The sequence below is a fragment of the Pelophylax lessonae genome (assembly GCF_965119305.1).
Source record: "Pelophylax lessonae genome assembly, chromosome: 11".
In the NCBI taxonomy this organism is placed as follows: Eukaryota; Metazoa; Chordata; class Amphibia; order Anura; family Ranidae; genus Pelophylax; species Pelophylax lessonae.
Genome location: NC_138778.1, coordinates 163,007,668 through 163,033,163, shown reverse-complemented (window position 1 = coordinate 163,033,163; position 25,496 = coordinate 163,007,668). Strand labels below are relative to the sequence as shown.

Sequence of the window (25,496 nt, the reverse complement as noted above, 5' to 3'; positions counted from 1 at the left end):
CGTGGAGACTAACAATCAGCTCCTGGACAACCTAAACAACTTCATCACCGCCATGAGCCTAGTCTTCGATGACCCCAACCGCTGTGCGACAGCCGAGGCACGACTACAAAGTCTGCGACAAGGGAGACACTCCGTCGCCGAATATACCGCTGAATTTCGCCGTTAGGTCACGGACACCATCTGGAACCCAGCAGCACAGAGGAGCCAATTCCGGCGAGGCCTGTCCGAAGCAATAAAAGACGAACTCGCCAGAGTTGAGGCCCCGGACGATCTGGATGACTTTATTCAAGTATGCATCCGGATGGATCAAAGACTCTCCGAGAGGAAGAAGGAAAGACTCTGGTCCTCGGACCAGAGACCCACTTACTCCTTCTCCTCTACCACCCAGCGCGACCCCCAGTCAGCACCTGAACCTATGCAGGTCGACACACTACGGAGGTCTCTATCCACAGCTGAGAAGGAGAGACAGCTGGCCAAAAACCTCTGCCTACTGTGGAGAGCCAGGTCATTTTGCCATCAAATGTCCCAATAAGATTCAAAGAACTATTGCCGTCACGGAGCTAAAGGAGCAATCACAGACTCCAACCCCACCAGCAGCCCCTGAAGATACCAACACGGCGGCTCATGGATCCCACTTCATCGCCCCCATCCGTATCGACATCGAGGGGCGACAACTCCCCTGTTCTGCGATGTTAGACTCCGGGGCAGGAGGCAACTTCATGGACCTAACCTTCACCCGTGAAATGAACATTCCACTGACAATCAAGGCAGCCCCTGTTGACCTGGAAACCGTCTACGGATCCCCACTCTCCTCGGGGACGGCGACTCACGAGACCATCGAACTACAACTCCTTATAGAACCCGATCACCACGAGAAGATCCACTTCTCGCTGATTGCCTCCCCAAAGTTCCCGGTGATCTTGGGCATCCCATGGTTGGCCACCCACAACCCCTCGGTGGACTGGGAAACCCGCTGCATACGGTTCCCGTCCAAGTTCTGCTCGCTAAATTGCTCCCACAAACCCATCCTTCTACCCAAAGACACCACCATCTCTGAACTATCCGTCAAGCATCTGCTACCCCCTCAATACCGCGAGTTCCAGGATGTCTGCGACAAGAAAAACGCAGACAAGCTGCCACCACACCGACCCTACGACTGCCCTATAGAACTGTTGCCCGCGGCTGAAATACCCTTTGGCAGTATCTACCCCCTCTCGGAGCCTGAACTCAGGGCCTTGAAAGAGTACATGGACGAGGCCCTAAGGAAGGGGTTCATCCGGCCCTCTACCTCCCCTGCGGGAGCCCCCTTTTTCTTCATAGAGAAAAAAGACTCATCCCTGCGTCCCTGCATTGACTACAGGAAGCTTAACGACATAACCGTAAAGAACCGGTACCCACTCCCACTGATTTCAGAACTCCTCGAGAGACTCCGGGCAGCGAAGATTTTTACTAAACTCGACCTTCGAGGGGCCTACAACCTCTTCCGAATCCGTCCTGGGGATGAATGGAAGACTGCCTTTCGGACACGTTATGGTCACTTCGAGTACCTAGTCATGCCTTTCGGACTCTGCAATGCTCCCGCCACCTTCCAGCACTTTATTAACGATGTCCTCAGGGACATGCTCGATCTGTTTGTAGTTGTTTACCTGGACGACATCTTGATCTTCTCTGAAGACCTCGAGCAACACCGCAAACACGTCCGCAGGGTACTGCAGAGACTCCAACAGAACTCTCTCTATATCAAGCTAGAGAAATGTGAGTTTGAGCGAACCACCACTCAGTTCCTCGGATACATCATCTCCCCAGAGGACCTAAGCATGGACCCGGGGAAGGTCCAAGCCGTGATGAACTGGCCCATTCCGAGAAACGAGAAGGAGATACAAAGATTCATTGGCTTTGCCAACTTCTATCGGAAGTTTATCCGGAACTTCTCCAAGGTCATAGCACCAATTACCCAACTCACCAAGAAAGCAGTCCCCTTCTCCTAGACACCCGAGGCACAGGAGGCCTTCACCAAGTTGAAATTCCTCTTCACTTCTGCTCCAATCCTAATCCACCCGAACCCCGAGCTGCCATTTACAGTCGAAGTGGATGCATCTGACTCCGCAGTGGGGGCTGTTCTGTCACAACGGTCAGGGGAGAAGATGCTACTACACCCGTGCGCATATTTCTCCCGCCAGATGTCCCCCTCCGATAAGAATTATGACATCGGGAACAAGGAACTACTGGCGGTCAAGGATGCCTTCTCCGAGTGGAGACACCTGCTGGAGGGAGCCACCAACCCCATAATCGTAGTGGCATAGCGTGGGGGGTGCAGGGGGGGCCGGCCGCACCAGGCGCAACATCTGGGGGGGCACATCCGCAGTGTCACTCTGTCTGTCTGACTCTGACATACACAGTTCACACACTGTCTGCGGCTGCCTCCATCTTTAGGCTGGGAGATGTCCAGCGCGGTCGCCCTATGGCTGAAAAGGGCAGGTCAGGGCGGGGCTGGACTGTGCCTCACCTGTCCATTGGTGTAGGGTGGGGTGGCCTTGCAAGCCAAGCCCCGCCTATGCCGCCTCTCCTCACTGCTCAGTCAGTTTAGCAGTGAGTAAGTCAGCAGCCTGGCACTGTCACAGAGTGGGTTTTTTATTTTTTTTTGCATCACCTGATTAGAGCCAGAGGCTCTAATAGGCTTCAAAAAAGGGTGGACCCGGGGCGCAGAGCAGTGCCCCCCGAGCCCACCCATTGTGTGACAATAGCGAATGAAAATTTGCTATTGTCACACGGATCCTCCTCCTGGCCAATCAGGAAGCGGGTCCGAGACCCCCTTCCTGATTGGCCGAAAAGGTGAACGCATGCCATTGGCCGAGGAGGACTCGAGGAGACACGGGGAACCGAGGAGAAGCCGCCGCTGCAGGTAAGTCTCTCTGCATTGAAGGGGGCATAGCACGCTGGTCACTGCATTCATGGGGGCACGCTGGTCATTCTGCATTGAAAGGGGGCACGCTGGTCATTCTGCATTGAAAGGGGGCACGCTGGTTTCTCTGCATTGAATGGGGGCACGCTGGTCTCTCTGCATTGAATGGGGGCACGCTGGTCTCGCTGCATTGAAAGGGGGCACGCTGGTCTCTCTGCATTGAAAGGGGGCACGATGGTCATTCAAACTTGTATTTAGATGCATTTTGCTTTAATTACATCAGTATTTTCATAACAAACAATACATGTGCTTAGGGGGTAAGGGTTTCTTTAATGAATCTAGTGGAAGAGACTCGAGTGCTAAAATCCCACGGGTTAGGGGGCGCAAATTACTTGCCTTGCCCCAGCTGCTGACAACCCACACTACGCCACTGGTACTAACTGACCACAAGAACCTCGAGTTCATCCGCAGCGCTAAGAGACTCTCAGCCAGACAGGCCAGATGGAGCCTATTGTTTTCCCGCTTCAACTTTCTTATTACCTATCGCCCCGGATCAAAGAACGGTAAGGCTGACGCCCTCTCCAGAATGTTTTCAGAGCCCTTGCAGTGTAACAAGGGCCAAGACAACATCCTACCCGAGAGAAGGGTCATAGGGGCCACCTACTCTAAAGAACTCCTGGGCACAATCAAAGAAGGATACGAAAATGACCCCTTCCTCGCCCACCCCACAAGGAATGTCAGCCTTACGTTTAAGAACGGTCATTGGTTTCATCAGGAGGACCTACTGTTATATGTACCAGAAATCGCACGGCTTGAAGTACTCAGACTCAACCATGACTCCATGACTCCAAGCTGGCCAGTCATCTAGGTACAAGAAAGACCCAGGAGCTTCTCTCCCACTCCTTCTGGTGACCAACATACAAGGAGGACATCAAGAGGTACATCTCCTCGTGCACGGTCTGTGCCCGCAATAAGACTCCTCGTTCCTCTCCCGTGGGTCTGTTACAACCTATCCCCATTCCCTCCCGCCCCTGGGGCTCGATCTCCATGGACTTTGTGGTAGGCCTTCCTCCTTCAAAAGGGATGAACACCATCCTGGTCGTAGTCGACCGCCTTACCAAGATGGCCCATTTCATCCCCTACAAAGGCCTACCCTCCGCCAAACAGACGGCCGATCTTATTCTCAGAGAGGTCTTCAGGCTGCATGGGATCCCGGAAGACGTGGTCTCCAACCAAGGCGTACAATTTGCCTCTAAGTTCTGGAAGAACTTCTGCTTGGCACTCGGGGTTAAGGTGAATCTGTCCTCCGCCTTCCACCCTCAGTCAAACAGGCAGACGGAGAGAACTAATCTTACCCTAGAGCAGTACCTACGCTGTTTCAGCTCCCACCTGCAGGATGACTGGCTTGACCATCTCTCCACGGCAGAGTTTGCCTACAACAATGCTGAGCACAGCTCAACCAAGCATAGCCCCTTCTTTACTAACACAGGCTCGCACCCGGTGTTCATTCCCCACCTACCTGTCGCCTCCAACCTCCCAGCAGTGGCAGAACACCTAACAACCCTACAGGACAAGAACCTCCAGCTCGCCCAGAGGCGCTTTAAACAGGGAGCAGACAGACGCCGCAAACCCACCCCGGGCTTCCATGTGGGAGACAAGGTGTGGCTGTCCACCAGGAACCTCAGATTGAAGATCCCCTCCAAAAAGTTGGCCCAAAAATACATGGGTCCGTTCTGGATCTCCGCTCAAATTAATGAGGTCACGTTCCGGCTCGATCTTCCGGACTCCATTAGGGTGCACCCTGTCTTCCATTGCTCCCTCCTCAAGCCATACGTGGAGAACACCTTCACAGGCAGCCACTCGCCCCCTCCACCACCCGTGAGGGTACAGGGTGAAGAAGAATACACTGTCGCAAACATCCTAGACTCCAGTATCCACCGGGGAAGACTACAATATCTAATTGGGTTGGAGGGTTACCCTCCCGAAGATAAATCCTGGGAACCAGAAGAAAACGTCCACGCCCCCAGACTGGTAAAAGAGTTCCACCAACATCACACCAGTAAGCCTGCCCCTGCGGTGCCCGGAGGTCACCTTGGAAGGGGGGGAGTACTGTCGGGATTCAAACCCGTGACCAGCCACATCCCAGGCGGTAGCCCTGCTTACTAGGCTACCGTCCTCTCTGGGCATTCTTCCCTGAAGCCTATTACTCTGGGCATTCTTCCCTGAACCTTAGTCTTGCCAAGCCTTGCTCATCACCCTTGATTCCCCACACCTGGTACTTCCCTATATAAGTCCAGCCCCTTGCACTCAAGCTTGCTGATCATTGAGCTCCTGAGCCTTGATCAAGCTTCTACTAACTACTATCTACTAACATAAATCTACTGCTGACCAGGAACTGACTACCGACTACTCTTCTGCTTTGTCCCTACCTACTGAACTGCTACCTCCGTTGCCAAACCGGATTGTCTGACCACGCTTACTGCTGCCCCCCCCCCCCGACCTTTGGCTCGTCTGACTTCTTTCTGGTTGTCCCTTGTCTGCTTCTCCACCTCTGGACTGAACCTGCTCTCTGCCTGGCTGGGTGATCCTGGGGACCGCGACCTGGTGTTAGCTTGCAGCGCAGTATATCCCCACCATCAGGGGCTCTAGTGAAAACCAGCTAGCACTTAGTTTCCCCACCTCAGATGAACCCGTGTCCTCAGCAGAGTACTACCTGGTGTCCATCCAGCATCCAGCACTGCTACCACCGTAGCCAACCCGGATTGTCTTACCACGCCTCTGCCAGACTTCCTGTACCTACTACCAGCCTGGGGCCCTTGCCACTGGGCTCCACTCCTACCTCCGGCCAGCAGTCCTTTGACTCAGGTGAGCCTGTAGGATTGTTACATTTTAGGCTCCCGCAGCTGTCAATCAAAGTCGGTTAGCCAATCAGGAGAGAGAGGGGGCACACAGGGGGTGTCTCTGAATGGACACACAGAGCTGCAGCTCGGCTAGGGTGCCCCCATAGCAAGCTCCTTGCATTGGGGGCACTCGACAGGAGGGAAGGGCCAGGAGCAGCAACGAGTGTCCCGAGAAGAGGAGGATCTAGGCTGCCCTGTGTAAGACCATTGCACAGAGGAGGTAAATATAACATATTTGTTATTTATAAAAAATAAAGACTTTACAAATTACACTTTAATATTTAGCCAGTGCACGTGTAATTACACAATATTTTACACATTAATGTGGATTGCTTTAAGCCAGCTCCCTGAATGCAATGAGCTGCCAAAGCACCAAAACATCCTATAAATAGAAATTGCTACAAACGTTTTGATGGAATGCCTCTTGGTGCATTCTCATGCGTGACACATGTGCATTGCCTTATTAAGTTGGGGAGCAATTCAAAATGATTTGCATCACAATGTGTCAGGGCATTTAACATGTGTTGCAATAACATGTCCATTCATGTAATGCATAAGTGCAAATCAGCCCTTATCTTTGATGCAATATATAATAGAAATGACTAGGGAAAGGGCGTAATGCATTAAACAGCTTTATCACACAGCGTACATTAATATTATTATTATATACCTCTAAGCAGTATTATTAGCTGTTATATCAGTTGCTGATGCTACCTAATTCATTATTTAAAAAAAAAAGTGTTAGTAATAAAAACAATATCAGATTATCCCTTCAGGCTTTTATCCATGTATTTTTCCCGTGTGATGCCAAAACCTAATTCAGCAAACATTTATAATGAAGAATAAAGACACTTTTTTTTTTTCTTTACACCGTTTACTAGTAGTGCTCAAGTCGTGCGCTACAGCTGTAAAGTAACAGAAGTAGTGCAGACATTGGTTTACCTTGCAATCCCTAAATATGCCAGACTGGCATATCTACCATGGAAGCTAGTATCATTATACCAATAGGGCTGGAAACATATCTACATTGCTTGTAGCATCTTACAATTTCTTCAAAATTACTTCAATGGTTACAGTATCATAGACGTCCGGAGTGATACTTTGATCTATTAAAGGACTACAGTGACTCTAGACCAGCCATTCTCAACCAGGGTTCCTCCAGAGCTTGCTAGAGGTTCCTTGAATTGTGGCTTGTTGACCTCCCATTTAATGTTGCCTTCATAGACCCAGGGCCAATGCCATTTAGCAAAGCTAGCAGCATGACACTAATGATCATTTTAGTGTTCGTAAGGATGGCATTCTGACCAAAACTTTAAGTGTTTTATTCTTCTGACTACCAGTGTAGGCATTTTTCCCATTGCTCCAAGATGAATTCAGTAAGGGTTCTCTAAGACCTGAAATCTATTTAACTAGCTCCTCTGGGTGGAAAAGGGTTGATCTAGGCAGCTGCAAACTTTTTATGGGTGTGAAAAAAGCACAGTAAAGAGAGAGGATTTATGAAGGTCATCAATTTATAAACAGCAAAATGCGTTCATGAGAGGAGCAATATACAGACAGGTTTTTAGTTAGCAAAAAGGGGTCTGATTTAAAGGATAAGTTTAGCTTTAGTAACATGTTACGTGTTACACCCATATTTAGGGCCCTGTTGTGACAGGGGGCCAGGGATCTTCTCCCAACACCTGCTGTCACAATTTTAAAAAATGCAGCTGTGCAGGGTTTCTCCCACCTGACCACATCATTCATTCACAGAGTTCTGTGAACGGGAGAACTTCAATTACTGGTACAGCAGATGCTGATTTCCATGCAGGAGGTGCTCATTCTTTTGCGCATGTGCAGGATCGTGAGCATAGAAGCCTAACAAGACAGGCAAGGACTAGAATTCGCACATGGATGAGCATTGTCACATACGTGCGGGCACATGCGTGTTCACGTAGGCGTACACACGCATCCACAGATTGTGGCACCCAGTAGCCTATTTAAACTAAGAGTCTGCCTGGCCTCAGTGCTGGATTGTCTTCAGCTCTGGTTCCTGTGTTCCTGGTTCTTGAAAGCCTGCTAACCAGGGCCGGATTAAGAGCATCATGGGCTTGGTGCTGAGGATTTTGAAGGGCCTTAAGGGCTGTGCCTTGGCATGCACGCAGAGGAGGAAGGGTGCAGCCATGCATGCCTAATTCAACATGGGATGCTGTCTCTGAAGCCCATAAACACATCCTTGCATCGGCAACTGTCCCTCCTTGTCCGGCCTTCGTGCTGTGTGGGGAGGTTCTGAGGGAGCTGCCTGGGGAAGCGAGCATAGAAGCCAGACTTCTGTGTTTACAAGTGACAGAAGAGCGGTAACAGTGAATATGGCCAACCCGGGGCCTATATTAAGGTAGGGGCCTGGAGCTGCTGCTCCAATAGCCCCTACGTTAATCTGGCCCTGCTGCTAACCTTGTTCCTGACCCGGCTATGTCTGACACCTCTCTTGGATCATCCCTGCCTGTTATGCCTGCTGTTAGATTGTGTTACTAGAGTCAGCTTGGACTTATCACTGTGCCTCCGCTTCCTGATTTGGTACCTCGCTGCCAGCATGTTACCGACTTCTGCCTGTTTCTGACCTTGAAGTTGATCCTGACCTTGCACCTGTCTGTTGCTGAACAAGGCTCTTGACCAGACTCCATTCTACCACTGAAAGGACTACGTTTCTAAGTTTCAACTCACTACAACAGCTTCCTGGTACCTGTGCCCCTCCACTGCCCTTGCAGTCCCTGTCTCCACTACATGGGGTGCTTGGATGGGAATTGTGCAAGAGGCTATCCTTGTTATCTCAGACTTCACAAGACTGGCTTGCAGTTCTCAATAAACTACCAGGGCATTGGTGAGAACATTAAGTAGTTAATTGGATCTTCCTGTAATTCAGTAACTGCCTGCCAATATGTGGTTCAAACAGACAGCTACACTGACAGTCTGCAGGAGCATGAGATTGCACCCATGATCTGATTGCAGGTGCAATGTTTTACAGGCTCCTAATAAAACAGATGTAGCACCCTACAAGGTAGGTGCTAGGTAAAAACATAGTGGGCCTTTGCTGCTGCTGAGAGGGGAGTCTCCCCACTGGCTCCATGAGAGGATTCTCATTGAGCAGTGGAGGAAACCCAATTAGTGGTCCATTCAGACCTGTATCTACCCCAGAAGGCAGATTCTGCTGCAGAGGATTATGGGAGTGGGTAAAAGTTTGAGGGGAACGCATGACGCAGCATCTTTGGCGGGAAGCAGAGTCCCAGGAGGGAGGGTACGACTGTCTTTCCTCCTGTGAGAAGGATCAGGTGTCTCGGGTGGCGGCCTTAGAGTCCAGAGGGAGAGCTGAGCTGAGCTGCAGAGAGGATCCGGTGTGCCGAGGACCAGTGGAGATAGAGGGGTTCAGTTCCAGGAAAGCATGCCAAGTTTGTGAGTACTGTGAATTGCCCCTGAGGGTCTGCCTAAAGTGTAGAGGGGACCACTCCGGTGAAGGTCCCAGGGATCCAGGATCCAGCTAGTGTCAAGGGGTGTCTAGTCAGAGGACCATGAAGTGTTAGAGGGGGTGCCTAGCAAGAGGACCCTGAAGTGTAGAGGGGGTGTCAGCGGTTGGGCCCTGAAGAGTTAAGTGTACAGTGTGAAGTGTACAGTGTTTTAGAGTTGCAGCAGCACAAGCAGTTACAAGGAGCTACCTCAGTCAGTGAAGGGCTGGAGGGAGCTGTTCACCAGACTTTTGAGCTAAACAGAGAGTCAGGAGTCAAATGTCATACAGTCCTTGATCTTCTGAGTTAATCTGAGTATTAAAGTCAAAGTTTCAGCACAGTTCAGCAGAACAGGATCTTCAAGCTCCAGGAAGCGTTGGCAGGCATTCAGCTGGCGTCAAGAGAGCGCTAACAGGCATTTTTCTTTACAGTGTCCCAGTTGAACCTAGTTGAGCCAGAGGAGTATCCCACTCATTCCCTTCCCTAAACAAAACAAACCAAAGATGCTGGAATGGTCATTGTCTCAGTTCTCACACTTGGGTTTTCAACTTAATTGTGTTGGAAGTGTTACCGGTAACAATGGCAGAACCATATCAGGCTCAACGCCTGAAAATATTGCTACGCATCCTTTTGTATATAGGTTGTTAGGTTCTATTGGGGTTTTGTACTGTTATCATTTATATTTTGTTTACTTGTTTATGGTCACTGGTGTTGGTATTGGAGTGTGTCATTTTGCTTAATAAACTTATTTACATCTTTATCCATATGGGTCCCGATTCCTTGGTGCAGCCAACTGATCTGATCACCCTTGCTGGATGCCTGCATGTGGTATCCCTGACAGAATACTGAAGCCACTAACGATCAGATCGGTTGCACCTGGGAATTAGGAATTTTCTGGTTGTTGCAAGATGCAGTCAGAGGAGGTCTTTTATTTTTCTTTGCTTGTAACAGAAGACAGGGAATATTGCCGCCAAATTTTGAAAACTTACACTAGCGAGCAGTTGTTGGAATGCATCCGTCTGGCCCACTTGTTTGTTGACCAAGGCAGAGTTTTGTTCAAAGAGATTCAGCCACTTATTCAGCTCTGTGCAGAGTTGGCTTTATCTAATACCTCTAAGGGTGGTGATGATTATTCTCCTCCTTTTAGAGTCTCTCAGGTGGTATCTCTTGTGTGGCTCTTGGAAGATGATAAACCCTATTTTATTGAACATTATTCAGTGTATTCTCCAGAGTCCCTGTTGGATTGCATGAATGCTGTATATTCTCTAATCAGACAAGGGGGGTTGTAAATTGAGTTTTGTTCAGCCCTTACCGCAAACCTGGTCAGATCTTTCCAATTTAGCATCAGCTAACTCACACCAATTCACTTCTGCCTCTGGACACCAGTTTTCTCAAAGTTTCTCAAAGTTTCTCCTCTCCGTTACCCGTAGCAACCACAGCTGCAGTTAGGTATGGTTTGCTTTCTACTGCTTGTTCATATCCTGGCTTAACGAGTTGCACTTTTCCTGCATTTAACCCTGTGAAAACTTCCTCTACTACTCTGTTGCCCCTAGTAACCTCTCAGAAATTCTCCTCTGTAACTGTCTCTCCTTTTCCACCATCTCCCAATACTGCCATTTCGCTTACATCTACTTCACAATCTATTCATAGCCCTGCAACCACTAGCAAGATTCCTGTATCTAAACCTAAAAAGAAAAGGAGATTTTTCCCAACACATACAATTATACCCGTTACCCAGACTGCTGATCCGGTGCCTGTTTCTCAGCCTGCTGTCCCAGTGCCCGCTGTTCTGATGCCCACTGTTCTGATGCCCACTGTTCCAGTGCCCACTGATCTGGTGCCTCCTACGGAGCCTGCTGATCCAGTACCCCCCCAGCTGGTGCCTCCTACTGAGCCTGCTGATCCAGTGCCCACTGATCCGGTGCTTCCTACTGAGCCTTCTGATCCAGTGCCCGCTGTTCTAAAGCCTGTTGTTCCAGTGCCCGCTGATCCAGTGCCCACTGATCCAGTGCCTCCTACTGAGCCTGCTGATCCAGTACCCCCCCAGCTGGTGCCTCCTACTGAGCCTGCTGATCCAGTGCCCACTGATCCGGTGCTTCCTACTGAGCCTGCTGATCCTGTGCCCACTGTTGTAAAGCCTGTTGTTCCAGTGCCCGCTGATCCAGTGCCCACTGATCCAGTGCCTCCTACTGAGCCTGCTGATCCAGTGCCTGCTGTTCTGATGCCTGCTGATCCAGTGCCCGCTGATCTGGTGCCTCCTACTGAGCCTGCTGATCCAGTACCCCCCCAGCTGGTGCCTCCTACTGAGCCTGCTGATCCAGTGCCCACTGATCCGGTGCTTCCTACTGAGCCTGCTGATCCAGTGCCCACTGTTGTAAAGCCTGTTGTTCCAGTGCCCGCTGATCCAGTGCCCACTGATCCAGTGCCTCCTACTGAGCCTGCTGATCCAGTGCCTGCTGTTCTGATGCCTGCTGATCCAGTGCCCGCTGATCTGGTGCCTCCTACTGAGCCTGTTGATCCAGTGCCCACTGATCCGGTGCCTCCTACTGAGCCTGCTGATCCAGTGCCCGCTGTTCTGATGCCTGTTGTTCCAGTGCCTGCTGATCCAGTGCTCACTGATCCGGTGCCTCCTACTGAGCCTGCTGATCCAGTGCCCACTGCTCTGATGCCTGCTGTTACAGTGCCCGCTGATCTGGTGCCTCCTACTGGGCCTGCTGATCCAGTGCCCACTGTTCTAAAGCCTGTTCCAGTGCCCGCTGATCCAGTGCCCACTGATCCAGTGCCTCCTACTGAGCCTGCTGATCCAGTGCCTGCTGTTCTGATGCCTGCTGATCCAGTGCCCGCTGATCTGGTGCCTCCTACTGAGCCTGTTGATCCGGTGCCTCCTACTGAGCCTGCTGATCCAGTGCCCGCTGTTCTGATGCCTGTTGTTCCAGTGCCTGCTGATCCAGTGCCCACTGATCCGGTGCCTCCTACTGAGCCTGCTGATCCAGTGCCCGTTGTTCTGATGCCTGTTGTTCCAGTGCCCGCTGATCCAGTGCCCACTGATCCGGTGCCTCCTACTGAGCCTGCTGATCCAGTGCCCACTGTTCTGATGCCTGCTGTTCCAGTGCCCGCTGATCTGGTGCCTCCTACTGAGCCCGCTGATCCAGTGCCTGCTGTCCCAGTGCCCGCTGTTCTGATGCCCACTGTTCTGATGCCCACTGTTCCAGTGCCCACTGATCTGGTGCCTCCTACGGAGCCTGCTGATCCAGTACCCCCCCAGCTGGTGCCTCCTACTGAGCCTGCTGATCCAGTGCCCACTGATCCGGTGCTTCCTACTGAGCCTTCTGATCCAGTGCCCGCTGTTCTAAAGCCTGTTGTTCCAGTGCCCGCTGATCCAGTGCCCACTGATCCAGTGCCTCCTACTGAGCCTGCTGATCCAGTACCCCCCCAGCTGGTGCCTCCTACTGAGCCTGCTGATCCAGTGCCCACTGATCCGGTGCTTCCTACTGAGCCTGCTGATCCTGTGCCCACTGTTGTAAAGCCTGTTGTTCCAGTGCCCGCTGATCCAGTGCCCACTGATCCAGTGCCTCCTACTGAGCCTGCTGATCCAGTGCCTGCTGTTCTGATGCCTGCTGATCCAGTGCCCGCTGATCTGGTGCCTCCTACTGAGCCTGCTGATCCAGTACCCCCCCAGCTGGTGCCTCCTACTGAGCCTGCTGATCCAGTGCCCACTGATCCGGTGCTTCCTACTGAGCCTGCTGATCCAGTGCCCACTGTTGTAAAGCCTGTTGTTCCAGTGCCCGCTGATCCAGTGCCCACTGATCCAGTGCCTCCTACTGAGCCTGCTGATCCAGTGCCTGCTGTTCTGATGCCTGCTGATCCAGTGCCCGCTGATCTGGTGCCTCCTACTGAGCCTGTTGATCCAGTGCCCACTGATCCGGTGCCTCCTACTGAGCCTGCTGATCCAGTGCCCGCTGTTCTGATGCCTGTTGTTCCAGTGCCTGCTGATCCAGTGCTCACTGATCCGGTGCCTCCTACTGAGCCTGCTGATCCAGTGCCCACTGCTCTGATGCCTGCTGTTACAGTGCCCGCTGATCTGGTGCCTCCTACTGGGCCTGCTGATCCAGTGCCCACTGTTCTAAAGCCTGTTCCAGTGCCCGCTGATCCAGTGCCCACTGATCCAGTGCCTCCTACTGAGCCTGCTGATCCAGTGCCTGCTGTTCTGATGCCTGCTGATCCAGTGCCCGCTGATCTGGTGCCTCCTACTGAGCCTGTTGATCCGGTGCCTCCTACTGAGCCTGCTGATCCAGTGCCCGCTGTTCTGATGCCTGTTGTTCCAGTGCCTGCTGATCCAGTGCCCACTGATCCGGTGCCTCCTACTGAGCCTGCTGATCCAGTGCCCGTTGTTCTGATGCCTGTTGTTCCAGTGCCCGCTGATCCAGTGCCCACTGATCCGGTGCCTCCTACTGAGCCTGCTGATCCAGTGCCCACTGTTCTGATGCCTGCTGTTCCAGTGCCCGCTGATCTGGTGCCTCCTACTGAGCCCGCTGATCCAGTGCCTGCTGTTCCGGTGCCCGCTGATCCAGTGCCTCCTACTGAGCCTGCTGATCCAGTGCCCACTGATCCGGTGCCTTCAACTGAGCCTGCTGATCCAGTGCCCGCTGTTCTGATGCCTGTTGTTCCAGTGCCCGCTGATCCAGTGCCCACTGATCCGGTGCCTCCTACTGAGCCTGCTGAAATCCGGGCCGAACTTTCGGGAAGTTCGGGTGTTCTGGTCGAACCAAACTTTTGAAAAGTTCGATCATCCCTAGTGATCATTGGTGAGGAAAAAAATGGGTACATGGGGGGGGGTGTAGAGATGAGTATTGATTAAAAATTGGTATGAAGGGGTGCAAAAGTGAATATTGATAAAAGGGATAAAGGGGGTGCGGAGGTGAGAATTAGTGGAAAAGGGGGTACAGGAAGGGGTGCAAAGGCAAGTATTTGTGAAAAAGGGGTACAAGGAGGGGGTGCAGAGGTGCAGAGGTGAAAGAACAGTGGGGGAGTGAAGAGGTGAGCATGGTGGGAGAGAAATGCGGGGAGGTGCAGAGTTGACCATTGTTAAAAGAGGGGTGGGGAGTGCAGAGGTAAGAATTGATGAAAAATACATATGGGGTGGCTTCGATGTGAGCCTTAGTAAAAGTGAATGTGGGGGAGTGCAGAGGTGAACACAGGTGAAAGAAGGATTTCATGGGATTGCAGAGGTGCAATGCTGGAGGTGTGTCCCCATACTGGACCCACTCACCTCTAAGCAGTACTCTGCGTTGCTTCAACCACACTGGGGGACCCTCAAAAGGGACTAACTTTGTAGGACAGAGCCAATAGCAGCATTCACAAAAAAGCCCAACATCCGCAAATCGACTAGCAAGTATCCATTCAGAGGTCAATTACTTACAAAAGGATATTCCCTTGCTACCTAAACAAGTTCAAGCAGAACCAAACCCTTGCAAAAATAACTTTTGTAGTGCACTGTAAATCAAAAAAAAAGAGTGTCATTGACAAATGTAGGTTTCCCTTTATGTTTTATTTTTTGTTTTCTCTCCTTTGATGGGCACATCTGTGGGCTCTTTGTAAAAACTTCCTGTGGATGTATGAGCTCCAGCGCTGCTTGAATAGCACAGTTATACTGTGGTACATATACACATACTGTGGTGGCTATGGCAGAATATGCCAGCATGCTAAATAAGCGTTGTCACCCCAGAAAAATAAGTGTGTGTGTATATACTTTGCTTCTATGATTTAATTGATATAGACATATAAAAACAATTTAAAATTTTTAAGATGAGTAGAACAACTTCATATTGGATTTAGATGTTTAGGTTTACATACATTTGAATAGGTTCTTTCCACTATTGTAGAAATTGTGTCATTATGGCAATTTTATTATCAGGTCCACCTAAAATTGCAATTCCCAGCAGATAAAAATAACCTGTATGTCAAAAGCATATCTAGTTTTGTTGTGTCTCATCATACTGCACAGCCCTATAGATAATTATTAGGGAAAATTAAATGTAAATGATTTATCTTATTAGGTGTTCTGGTCTACTCCACCCAAACAATCATGCCAACGCGACAAACATCATAAGGGAGAGAAGACCAGCGGCTAGAGTGATGCAAGCCGATTAATGATAATTGATCAAAATTATAAACAGTGGCAATCCTTGGCAAGCAACTGTACTGCTTGAAGAAAAAGAAATCATTAATTTTCAGGTTCGACACACCCTTTAGATCTTATATATATATAAAGAATGATATTTCTTCAGAAATTACTCTTTCCACTGGAGCTGCTCTTTTTTTTTCTCTGGATAGGGTGACCTTTTGCTTGAACATGTCTTACTCTTTTAAACAATCATCCAAGTCTGTGAGCATGGGCTCCACCTCAGGAGGCTTTGGTGGAGGTGCTGGTGGTTATGGTCAGTGTGGCTTTGGCGGAGATTATGGTCAGGCAGCTGGTGGATTTAGTCAGGGAGGTGGTGGATACAGTCAGGGAGGTGGTGGATACAGTCAGGGACAGGGAGCTGGTGGTTTTAGTCATGGTGGAGGAGCATTCCATGGCCAAGGAGCTGGAGTAGGCTTTGGTGGTGGTGGTGGTGGTGGTGCAGCAGGCTATGGTGGTGGTGCTGGATCAGGTTTTGGTGGTGGTTTTGATGCAGGCTTTGGAGGTGCAGGTGGTGGCTATGGAGGAGGTGACAGCCTTTTTGGTGGCAATGATAAACAAGCAATGCAGAACCTTAACGACCGTTTGGCTTCATACCTGGACAAAGTGCGACAGCTAGAGGCAGAAAATGCTGAATATGAAAAAAAGATTAAGGAATTTTTGGAGAAACAAAGATCTGGTGGTAGCACAGGAGAAAAAGGAAAAGACTACTCCAAGTACTTTACAACTATTGCAGATCTACAGACTAAAGTAAGTTGTTACCGGATGGCTTGCACCCGAGGGTTCTTAATGAGCTCAGCCAGGTGATTGCCAGACCATTATTCTTGTTCTTTAAGGATAGTTTACAGACGGGTATGGTGCCAGCTGATTGGAAAAAAGCCAATGTGGTACCAATATTTAAAAAGGGGGCGAGATATATCCCGGGTAACTATAGGCCGGTCAGCCTAACATCAGTAGTCTGCAAAATTTTGGAGGGGATGTTAAGGGACCACATACAAGACGTTAGTAATGAAAACGGTATTATAAGTAGAAATCTGCATGGATTCATGAAAAATCGTTCGTGCCAAACCAATCTATTAACCTTCTACGATGAAGTGAGCTACCACCTAGATAAAGGAAAGCCTGTGAATGTGGTGTATCTGGAGTTTGCAAAGGCCTTTGACACCGTTCCCCACAAATGCTTACTGGACAAACTAAGGAAGTTAGGTATGGACCATAAGGTGAGTACCTAGATAGAGAACTGGCTCCAGGGGAGAGTACAGAGGGTGGTGATTAATGGGGAGTACTCGGATTGGGCGGGTGTGGAAAGTGGGGTCCCCCAGGGTTCTGTCCTGGGACCAATCCTGTTTAATTTATTCATAAATGATCTAGAGGAGGGGATATCTAGTACAATCTCAGTATTTGCAGATGATACTAAACTGGGCTTGCCAATATCTTCTATGCAGGATGCGGAAACCTTGCAAGCGGACCTGAACAAAATAACGGGGTGGGCAACTACATGGCAGATGAGATTTAATGTTGAAAAATGTAAAGTAATGCACTTGGGGGCCAGAAACCAGAAAGCAAGCTACTCACTAGGGGGGGAACCTCTGGGTGAGTCTAGGATGGAAAAGGACTTGGGGGTACTGGTAGACAACAAGCTCGGCAGTGGCATGCAATGCCAAGCCGCCGCAAGCAAAGCCAACAGAATACTGGGATGTATAAAAAAGGGGATTCACTCCAGAAATAGAGATTATTCTCCCACTCTACAAGACTCTGGTCTGGCCACATCTGGAGTATGCTGTCCAGTTCTGGGCACCGGTCCTCAGGAAGGATGTGCTGGAACTGGAGAAAGTCCAGAGAAGGGCAACAAAAATAATTAAGGGAATGGAGGACATCAGCTATGAGGAAAGACTACAAGCACTGAACCTATTCTCTCTGGAGAAGAGACGATTGAGGGGGGATATGATATCAATGTACAAATACTGTACTGGTGACCAGAGCATAAGGAACAAACTATTCAGAGAAACGAGATACAATAAGACACGTGGCCACTCACTAAAACTAGAGTAAAGGCGGTTTAACCTTAAAGTGCGTAAGGGGTTCTTCACTGTAAGAGCGGTAAGGATGTGGAATTCTCTTCCACAAGCAGTCGTATCAGCAGGGAGCATTGATAGTTTCAAAAAACTATTAGATAGACACCTTAAAGACCACAACATACAGGGGTATACAATGTACGGTTAAAAGCGGACACACACACACATCATAGGTTGAACTGGATGGACTGATGTCTTTTTTCAACCTCACTAACTATGTAACTATGTAACTATGTTTGTTATTTAACTGGCTACAATAAAATAATTGGTGGATTTATTGTAACAAAAATGTATTCCTTTCTTGCAGTGATTATACCAGTAACATGTCAATTATATTAAAACATATCTGTAAAAGAGCAGGATTTATTTTTTAGGAGAATAATTTTTCTCACTTTGTACATGTTGGTTTGCTGTGTGCTTTAATAAAAATGGATACTTTAAACACTTTACATATGCAATACAACTGATTTGCCTGACTATAAAACATGTAAAATGTTCATAAAACTTCTTTAAGATAGATATGAGAAAGGATATTTCAACAAAGCAAACCTACAATGGACACAGTATTTTCAAAATTTAACGTCGATATTTTAAAATGTATGTTCAGCCATAGTTATGATCAGTGTGGGAAAGAATTGGAACAGTTTAGTATTTACTACTATCTGAGGCTCTGTTAGAGTCAATACGTGAGGATAAATCCACAGAGGGATACAGACAGTAATGAAAAGCTAACAGTAGTTCTACTCTGCCTTAATTTAATGAAAAATATTAAATTTCTGTCTGTGTCCTTGTAGATTTTTCCTTTACTTTACTGTCTGGTGAAATGTTGTTACCAGGATGGTAAGGGAGGGGAAATCTTTCAAATGGAGTCCAGGAGGCCCAAGAGTGGTTCTATTCCATCCCTACTCTATAAAATTAAAAAAAAATATTGACTTGACATACACTTTGAGGAAAAGCTAAGTGTTTCAAGTGATGATGTCCTATGTGTTTTGCACTAAAAGTCTTTACTTGTGGGACTGGACCACCAAGCTACCAACCGTGACAAACTCAGACAGCTGGATCTGAAAATTATTCCTTTAAGTAAGTGGGGCTGGAATTTTTAGTTAAATGTAGCTACCCTACCCTATGGTAGTTATCCTATTTAAAAGTGTGGGCACTCCAGTCTGGATATTTGTGTCCATTTTCTTTGTTTATTTTTACTAAAACATAATTTTATTACAATAACCTAACACTGGCAAAAATAAAATAGGTAAACCTTTTTATTCTGTTTTTGTACTGAACTAACTTTATCAGATTAGAAATGTATTCATCTTGTAGGGATGTTAGAATTAAAACAGAGATTGATGTACTCATTTGTTTCTTACAGATCATTGCAGCCAACAATGACAATGCCCAGATAATCCTGCAGAGTGACAATGCCAGACTGGCAGCAGATGACTTCAAAATGAAGTGAGTTGACTTTAATGTCTGTCAGAAAGGCAAAGCCATTGGTTAGCATGATTACTTAATTAAGAGGAAGGAAAACATCTAGGTCACCAGCTAAAACTGGCTCTGCCAATTGACATTTGGGCATCCTTTGGGTATTAGAACTTTTTGGGATTACAGAACCAGGATAATATGGGAATCTGAGCCCCCTATAGGGGAATTCAGATGCCACTGCTTTAAGTAATATGGGAAAATTAAATATCGTAATACTATCTTTTGCAGACTTTGCTCATTTGCATCCTTATCACAAACCTGGCAGTGTCTGATTGATGTTGGTATTACACTTCTGATAGTATTATATGTTACTAATCATACCCCCCACCAACAAAGCTACAACGCACTACATAAATTGTATTACTCTCACCGTGGTATTTCTGTCACTACAATACCCTACCAGGATATACTAAGGTCTTCTCAGGTGCAATCCCTTCATTTTTGTTCCAACTCTTTGCCTTAGTTAAGAATATTACTGGCTATTATAAATATTATCCTCTCCAAAAACATCTGGAAGACCAATGTTCTTGAGTCTAAGAATTCAAGCAACACAGTCTCTTTACTTGCTGCCACTAGTAGTTAAACCTAGATGTGAGGACATACTCCCACAAGGCTTTACTGGACAGTTGACTAGAGTATGTCGAGGAGTTATTCATATATTAAAATGTCTTCATGGATGCATATCAGTCTGGAGGAGTGGGAATTCTTAGGCAGACTACCCCATATTTGGCCCTTTAAGACCAATGGTTGGAAATAAAGTTTGACGTCACTCGGGTCCTCCAAGGGCATAGAATTGAGTGAGGGCCATCTTGCCCTCACTCAACTTCCTGCCCATCAGGCGAGGCACTACTGACGGCTCCGGTAAGTGGGGAAAATGATGGGGAAGAGGCAGGAGGGGGAATGAGCACCTCTCATGCCACCCATAAAAGTGATCCCGTGGTAAATCTGCCACTGGGACCACTTTTATGTAAAAGAGGACTGCTGGCCATGTAAGAAGATGTAAAGATATGGCAACTATCTGCTTCCATAACTCCGATATTTAACGTCAAAATAGCAACGTGAATACACGCTGGGTGGTCCAGAAGTGGTTAAGTAATAAGTAAGGATGTGGTTTTCAGCCAGCTGATTAAGTGGCATGAAAGATCCCGTTGACTGTCATGCATCTTTGACAGTCCTACAGGCTTTCAACAGCTGTCAGCCCAAGCAAGACTTGATGTGTTTTCTTCCTCCCATGGCACCAAAGATGAACTAAGAATGCTAACTTTAAAGAATTGCATTAAAACATATCACAATTACCAGCACTTTCTGCATTAAATGTGGCCAGTTAATATAAAAGAGGACCTGAATTGTGGAAGCTGTGCCCAAAAATGCGAAAGGAAGACAAAGTACTAGTCACCAGTATTTTTCTGCCACTTATCTTCTCCCCATTTTTGACTTTTTCCACATTATGCCTATGTGTCGAGGAAGAGGTGGCCATATTAGTAGATAAGCAGGGCTCTTCCTCCTAAAATCAAAGCTTCCTCCCTGATGACTGGAGGGATAATGATCAAAAAGCAGCAGAAGTACAGTGCAGAAAATACAGAAGCCCAGTAGGAATGAAGCAGAAATTAAGATTGCCAGATGCAGCTTTCTTTACTTCCTTTCCAGCAGGACCTTAGGAGAACAGTGAGTATTACCGGAGTGACATCACCAAATCTTGTGACACTGGCAGTCACAGGCACACTGCCTTAAGATGGCCATAAACCAGTAGAAATTTGTTTGAACATTCACACGGAAATACTAAATATTTAATTTTTTCCATCTTGCTATTATTGGTTCAACTAATTTTGTTTGAAAGCCCTTAAAATTTTGTCCAGACCCGCTACTTGAATGGAATTCCAGTTGTAGTAAACTGTTTTTTTTTTCTGCCTAGAACATGCCCATTACAATATGTATGATTCTTTCCCCCCAACGAAAACCACATTCAGTTAGAATTTCGTTGAGTTGAGAAAAGCTTTTCATTCTTCTCTTTCAAATTTTCACATCACTACAGTCAGAAACAATCATCGATTTGACCCCATTAACTATTAGAAAATCAAACAAATGTTGCAAAAATGAAAATTTGTGATTACAATTCTACTAGTGTATTGCCAGCTTTGGATGACCTCACACTGCAGATATACTGAACATACAGCTATTATGCTAGAGATTGCATGTGCCTAGACACAGCCACACATCAGGGAGTGCTCCACTATTTTTCAGGATTCAAGACTTATTGTTAAGGGTTATGCTTAGGCAGAATTAACATTTCTAGCTGTTCAATCTTGCCATCTTGGTCTAATTACTGGTCACTATCAGCCCTTTGAAGTGGATTATCCCCAAGACTGGCCCCCACTGTACTGCCTTCCCCACCTACATATTTTTCTACCTTTTCCATTTTGCCTATTCTTTTAATGTGCTGCTCAGTACACCACCAACCATATGTCATTTGCTCTATAATCATACGCTAAGTAACCTATCGTGAAGTAACAAGCAGAGCTCGACTAAGCCTTTTATTCCACTATAACACCAATCCCCAACATAGGCACCTAACTTTTGATTAGAAGAGAAAGCTTCTTTTTGTCAAACTCAATAACTACTAGGAAAAGATATGTACATATGTTTTAACACTACCTACACATCTGAGCTGTACAGAATGTAAGGAGACTTACAGTTGCATGTGTTCATCTCTTGTCAATGCACTATTCAATTTACTGTACAATATTTGCTACAAATTCTTATTCTGTAATGACATTATAAACCCTCAATAAAAAATTAAGTACAAATTCTTGACCAAAATCAAACGGTATATCTGCAAATGTTTTGACAATACATATATCTTTTTGTTTACCTTGCTAGGTATGAGAATGAACTTGCTCTCCGACGCAGTGTCGAAGCTGATACTAATGGCCTTCGTAAAGTCATGGATGAATTGACAATGGCCAAATCTGATCTGGAATCTCAGTTTGAAGGTCTTACTGAAGAACTTTTACTTCTCAAGAAGAACCACGAGGAGGTAAAATCTAAAAAAAAGTTTTATTGAGGCCCTCTATTTGTTAGTTTTAAGGTATGAATCCATCCAAAATGATTTTTTTAATTTGGATAGGTTATGGTGGGATTAGAAACCCTTTTCCGATGACAACGGTTTGACCAAATGGGAAGTGCAGCAATACAGTATCTCCCACAGCAACGTAGACAGAAATAAAAAATATTTTTATTATTTTTGTAGAAGAAGGCTAGGACTCAATCAGGTTTTTATTGCTTTCAGTGCCCCATTGCATATTTTTGCTCAATGCCTATCTAATTAACCCATTGTCACTCAAAAGGGGTTCAAATGTTCTTTCTTTATCCAAAATTAAAGAAACATTTTGACTGAATTTAAACTTTAACACTGAGCCCGAGGCATATATAAAATACTAAAATAATTCAGCTCTGTATTCATGATTATTACATTTATATTAGACTCTTGTAATTCCTGTACATCAGAGCTTAGAGTGGAGTGGGAAAAAAGTAGCAAACGGAGCCAGGCAGTTTATGTGCTGACATAGAGCATGCTGATAGAGGGGAAAATCAGTGACAAAGAGATGAGCTCATCAATGTGGTGCTTCTGCTTCACTGCCTAGTCACAGGCTAGGGATGGGTCAATAACAGCCTAGGCTCAGAGAAAGTGGGTTGGCTGATGCTGGCTGTCATTCAACCCAGAAGACCAAAGACATATTCCAAAAAAAAATAGTACTGTGGCAGATAGCTTCATATTGAAGGCGTGAATAAAGCAGATTTTTTTTTTTTTTTTGTATTTTATTAATTTAACAAGCTATTGTGTTTTTTTTTTTTTTTTTTTATCTGTAGGAGATTAAGGGATCCCAGGGAACATCTGCTGGCAACGTTAACGTAGAATTGAATGCTGCACCAGGAAATGACCTTCTAAAGGAGATGAACAATCTCAGAGAACAATACGAGGCTATGGCTGAAAAGAATCGCCAGGAGGCAGAAGAACAATTTAAGAAGGCAGTAAGGAACATTTTATCTTCATTAACCTATATTGAAGTTTTGGATTCTCTAAAAAAAGCTATAGTATGACACTAATAGAAGCAGGTGGCTGGGACATCGTGTAGGAACTCAAAAAAGGAAGTTTCTAATCAGGCAATTCTCCTGGTTGTAGAACTCATAAGCTGACTCTCGTGAGTCCATGTCTCAGAAGGCCACTAGGAGATCCTTGAAGAATTTAAGTGTTGCCAGCTAATGGACTATTCTGAATGACCTAAACCATTTTGTAGGATATTGCCAGCTTGACTATTTTGTATTTTTGAAAGAAAATGAACAGAAGAAAAGATTGTGGTTTACTTTTGATAAAGAAACCATTCAAGGGTTCTTTCAGATATTTATCATTATTCATACATATGATCTTTGTATACTTCATTGTATGGCTTTGTTTATTTCATTTTTTTTATCCCAAGAGCGAAGGTTTGAAGAAAGAAATATCAGCTGGAGTAGAACAAATACAGACAAGCAAGAGTGAGATTTCAGACTTGAAAAAGACACTTCAAGCACTGGAGATTGAGCTTCAGTCACTACTGACCATGGTACAAAATTAAAGGCATAACACATAATGGTAGACAGCGTGATTGTGTCAATATACAAGTTCCATGGTTTGTTTGTTTTCTCATGAACAGAAAAAATCTCTTGAAGAAAACTTATCAGAAACAGAAGGACAATACTGTATGAAAATTTCCCAGATACAAGCACAGATTACTGGCATTGAGGAGCAACTGGCACAGATCAGATCAGAGATAGAGTGCCAGACTGCAGAGTATGAAGATCTGCTAGACATCAAGACAAAACTAGAGAACGAGATTGAGACATACCGCAAACTCCTGGAAGGAGAGAGGTAAGAAAATTAAGTATATTGGGATGTGAAATGTTCGGAATAATGTATCCCCAGAAAATGAAAGAGTTGGTATAGCACTGGCATCACCAGAATTGGCAAATTAAAAGTAGGACAGCAGTAATAAAGTCATGAGTCACTACATTGTATATTACTTATGTCTTTTTATCAATGAGAATAAACATAAACCTTCATTATGTTCTATGGAGTCCTTCTACCTTAATGCAAAAAAGAGCATCCATTGCAGACTCCTTCATAATGAAATGTAACAACACACTAGAGTACTTTAAACAATTAATAACGACACCTGCACAACATTTATATGTTCTGTTTTTGTGTAGATTTCATTCGGATTCTGCAGTTTCCTTTATGGGTGCCCATAATGTTCCATGGTCACAGTGCCTGGCGCCCATGCTACCATACAATATAGATGCCAATGAGGAACAGCATAATAGAATACCCTGGGAACAAATAGTCAGTTGTTTTTTTGTTCTTGGAGTGGTCTTGAAAAGCCAACATAACATTTTCTTTAATAATTGCAGTGGCACTGGACAAGGATCAGGATCAGGATCCGGTGCAGGATCAGGATCCGGTGCAGCATCAGGATCCGGTGCAGCATCAGGATCTGGTGCAGTAAAAAGTGGATCTCAAACTGGAAGTGCTTCAGGATCTCAAGGTGATTACATTTCAGGGTCTAACATCTAAAATGTGACATAAGTACAATTTAGGAGCCCTTCTAAAAAAAAACAACAACTTTAAGCATTAAATAGAGCAATATAATTGGTCCATGTACAAAAATGACAGGTTGTGGAGGTATGTCTACAACCAAATCAACCTTTTTCATTGTGAATCACCCAGTTATGCTTAGGTGTTTTAATAGGGCTTTAATGAGATCTTTGTTTTCATTGCTCTGAATGGACACATCCAAATATTAAGCTTGTTCCTTGTTTATTATGGTCTAATGCAGCCTTTCTCAACCTTTTTGAAATCATTTTCAGCTCTTGGGGAACCGAGCCCAAACCAATTCATTAGGGATCAGTAGGAAATATGCCCCTTACATTGCTGGCCAAAGGAAGGAATGCCCCCCTTACTGAGGTGGTTATAATAGCTCTGCCAGGTGACATTTGCCCATAAATTCTGCAGACACCATCAAATAGGAGGTCAGTCAACCACAGTTCAATGATCCCCCAAAACATTAGGAGGACCTTTAGGGTTCCACGAATCCCTGGTTGAGAATGACTGGTCTATTGCATGTAAGTAATTATAATAAGAGACATTCAGGTTCCATTTCAGGACAGGTTTGAATCTTACAGTTGGCTCCTAGAAATAACAGTTCTTTATTTTGACTTGGATAATTAAATGCTATACATTACCAACTAATGCACTGAATATAGGGCTGCTTATCCATTTCATATGTAATGGAATGTTAGGCAGGAAAGAATATTGTGAGTTTACAGTAGCCTGTGCTGCTGGGCATGGGCCCAGAAGTACTTGGATTTGTCTCATAATGAGACTGATCATCAGGATATAATTTGGCTCTTTGTTACCCTTCTGATCATCTGGGCCACTCTGCAATGGCA

At 46.3% G+C, this 25,496-nt stretch overlaps 1 protein-coding gene across 1 annotated transcript in view; it reads left to right on the top strand.

The window, feature by feature from the left end:
- LOC309567460 (uncharacterized protein) overlaps positions 1-25,496 on the top strand; it is a 118,128-nt gene that overhangs the window by 91,983 nt on the left and 649 nt on the right. Inside the window, exons 9-15 of the mRNA XM_082272849.1 lie at positions 15,455-16,209; positions 18,901-18,983; positions 21,891-22,047; positions 22,881-23,042; positions 23,489-23,614; positions 23,705-23,919; positions 24,459-24,592. Of these exons, the coding sequence (XP_082128975.1) occupies positions 15,455-16,209; positions 18,901-18,983; positions 21,891-22,047; positions 22,881-23,042; positions 23,489-23,614; positions 23,705-23,919; positions 24,459-24,592 (1,632 nt within the window). The remainder of the gene's footprint in view (positions 1-15,454; positions 16,210-18,900; positions 18,984-21,890; positions 22,048-22,880; positions 23,043-23,488; positions 23,615-23,704; positions 23,920-24,458; positions 24,593-25,496) is intronic.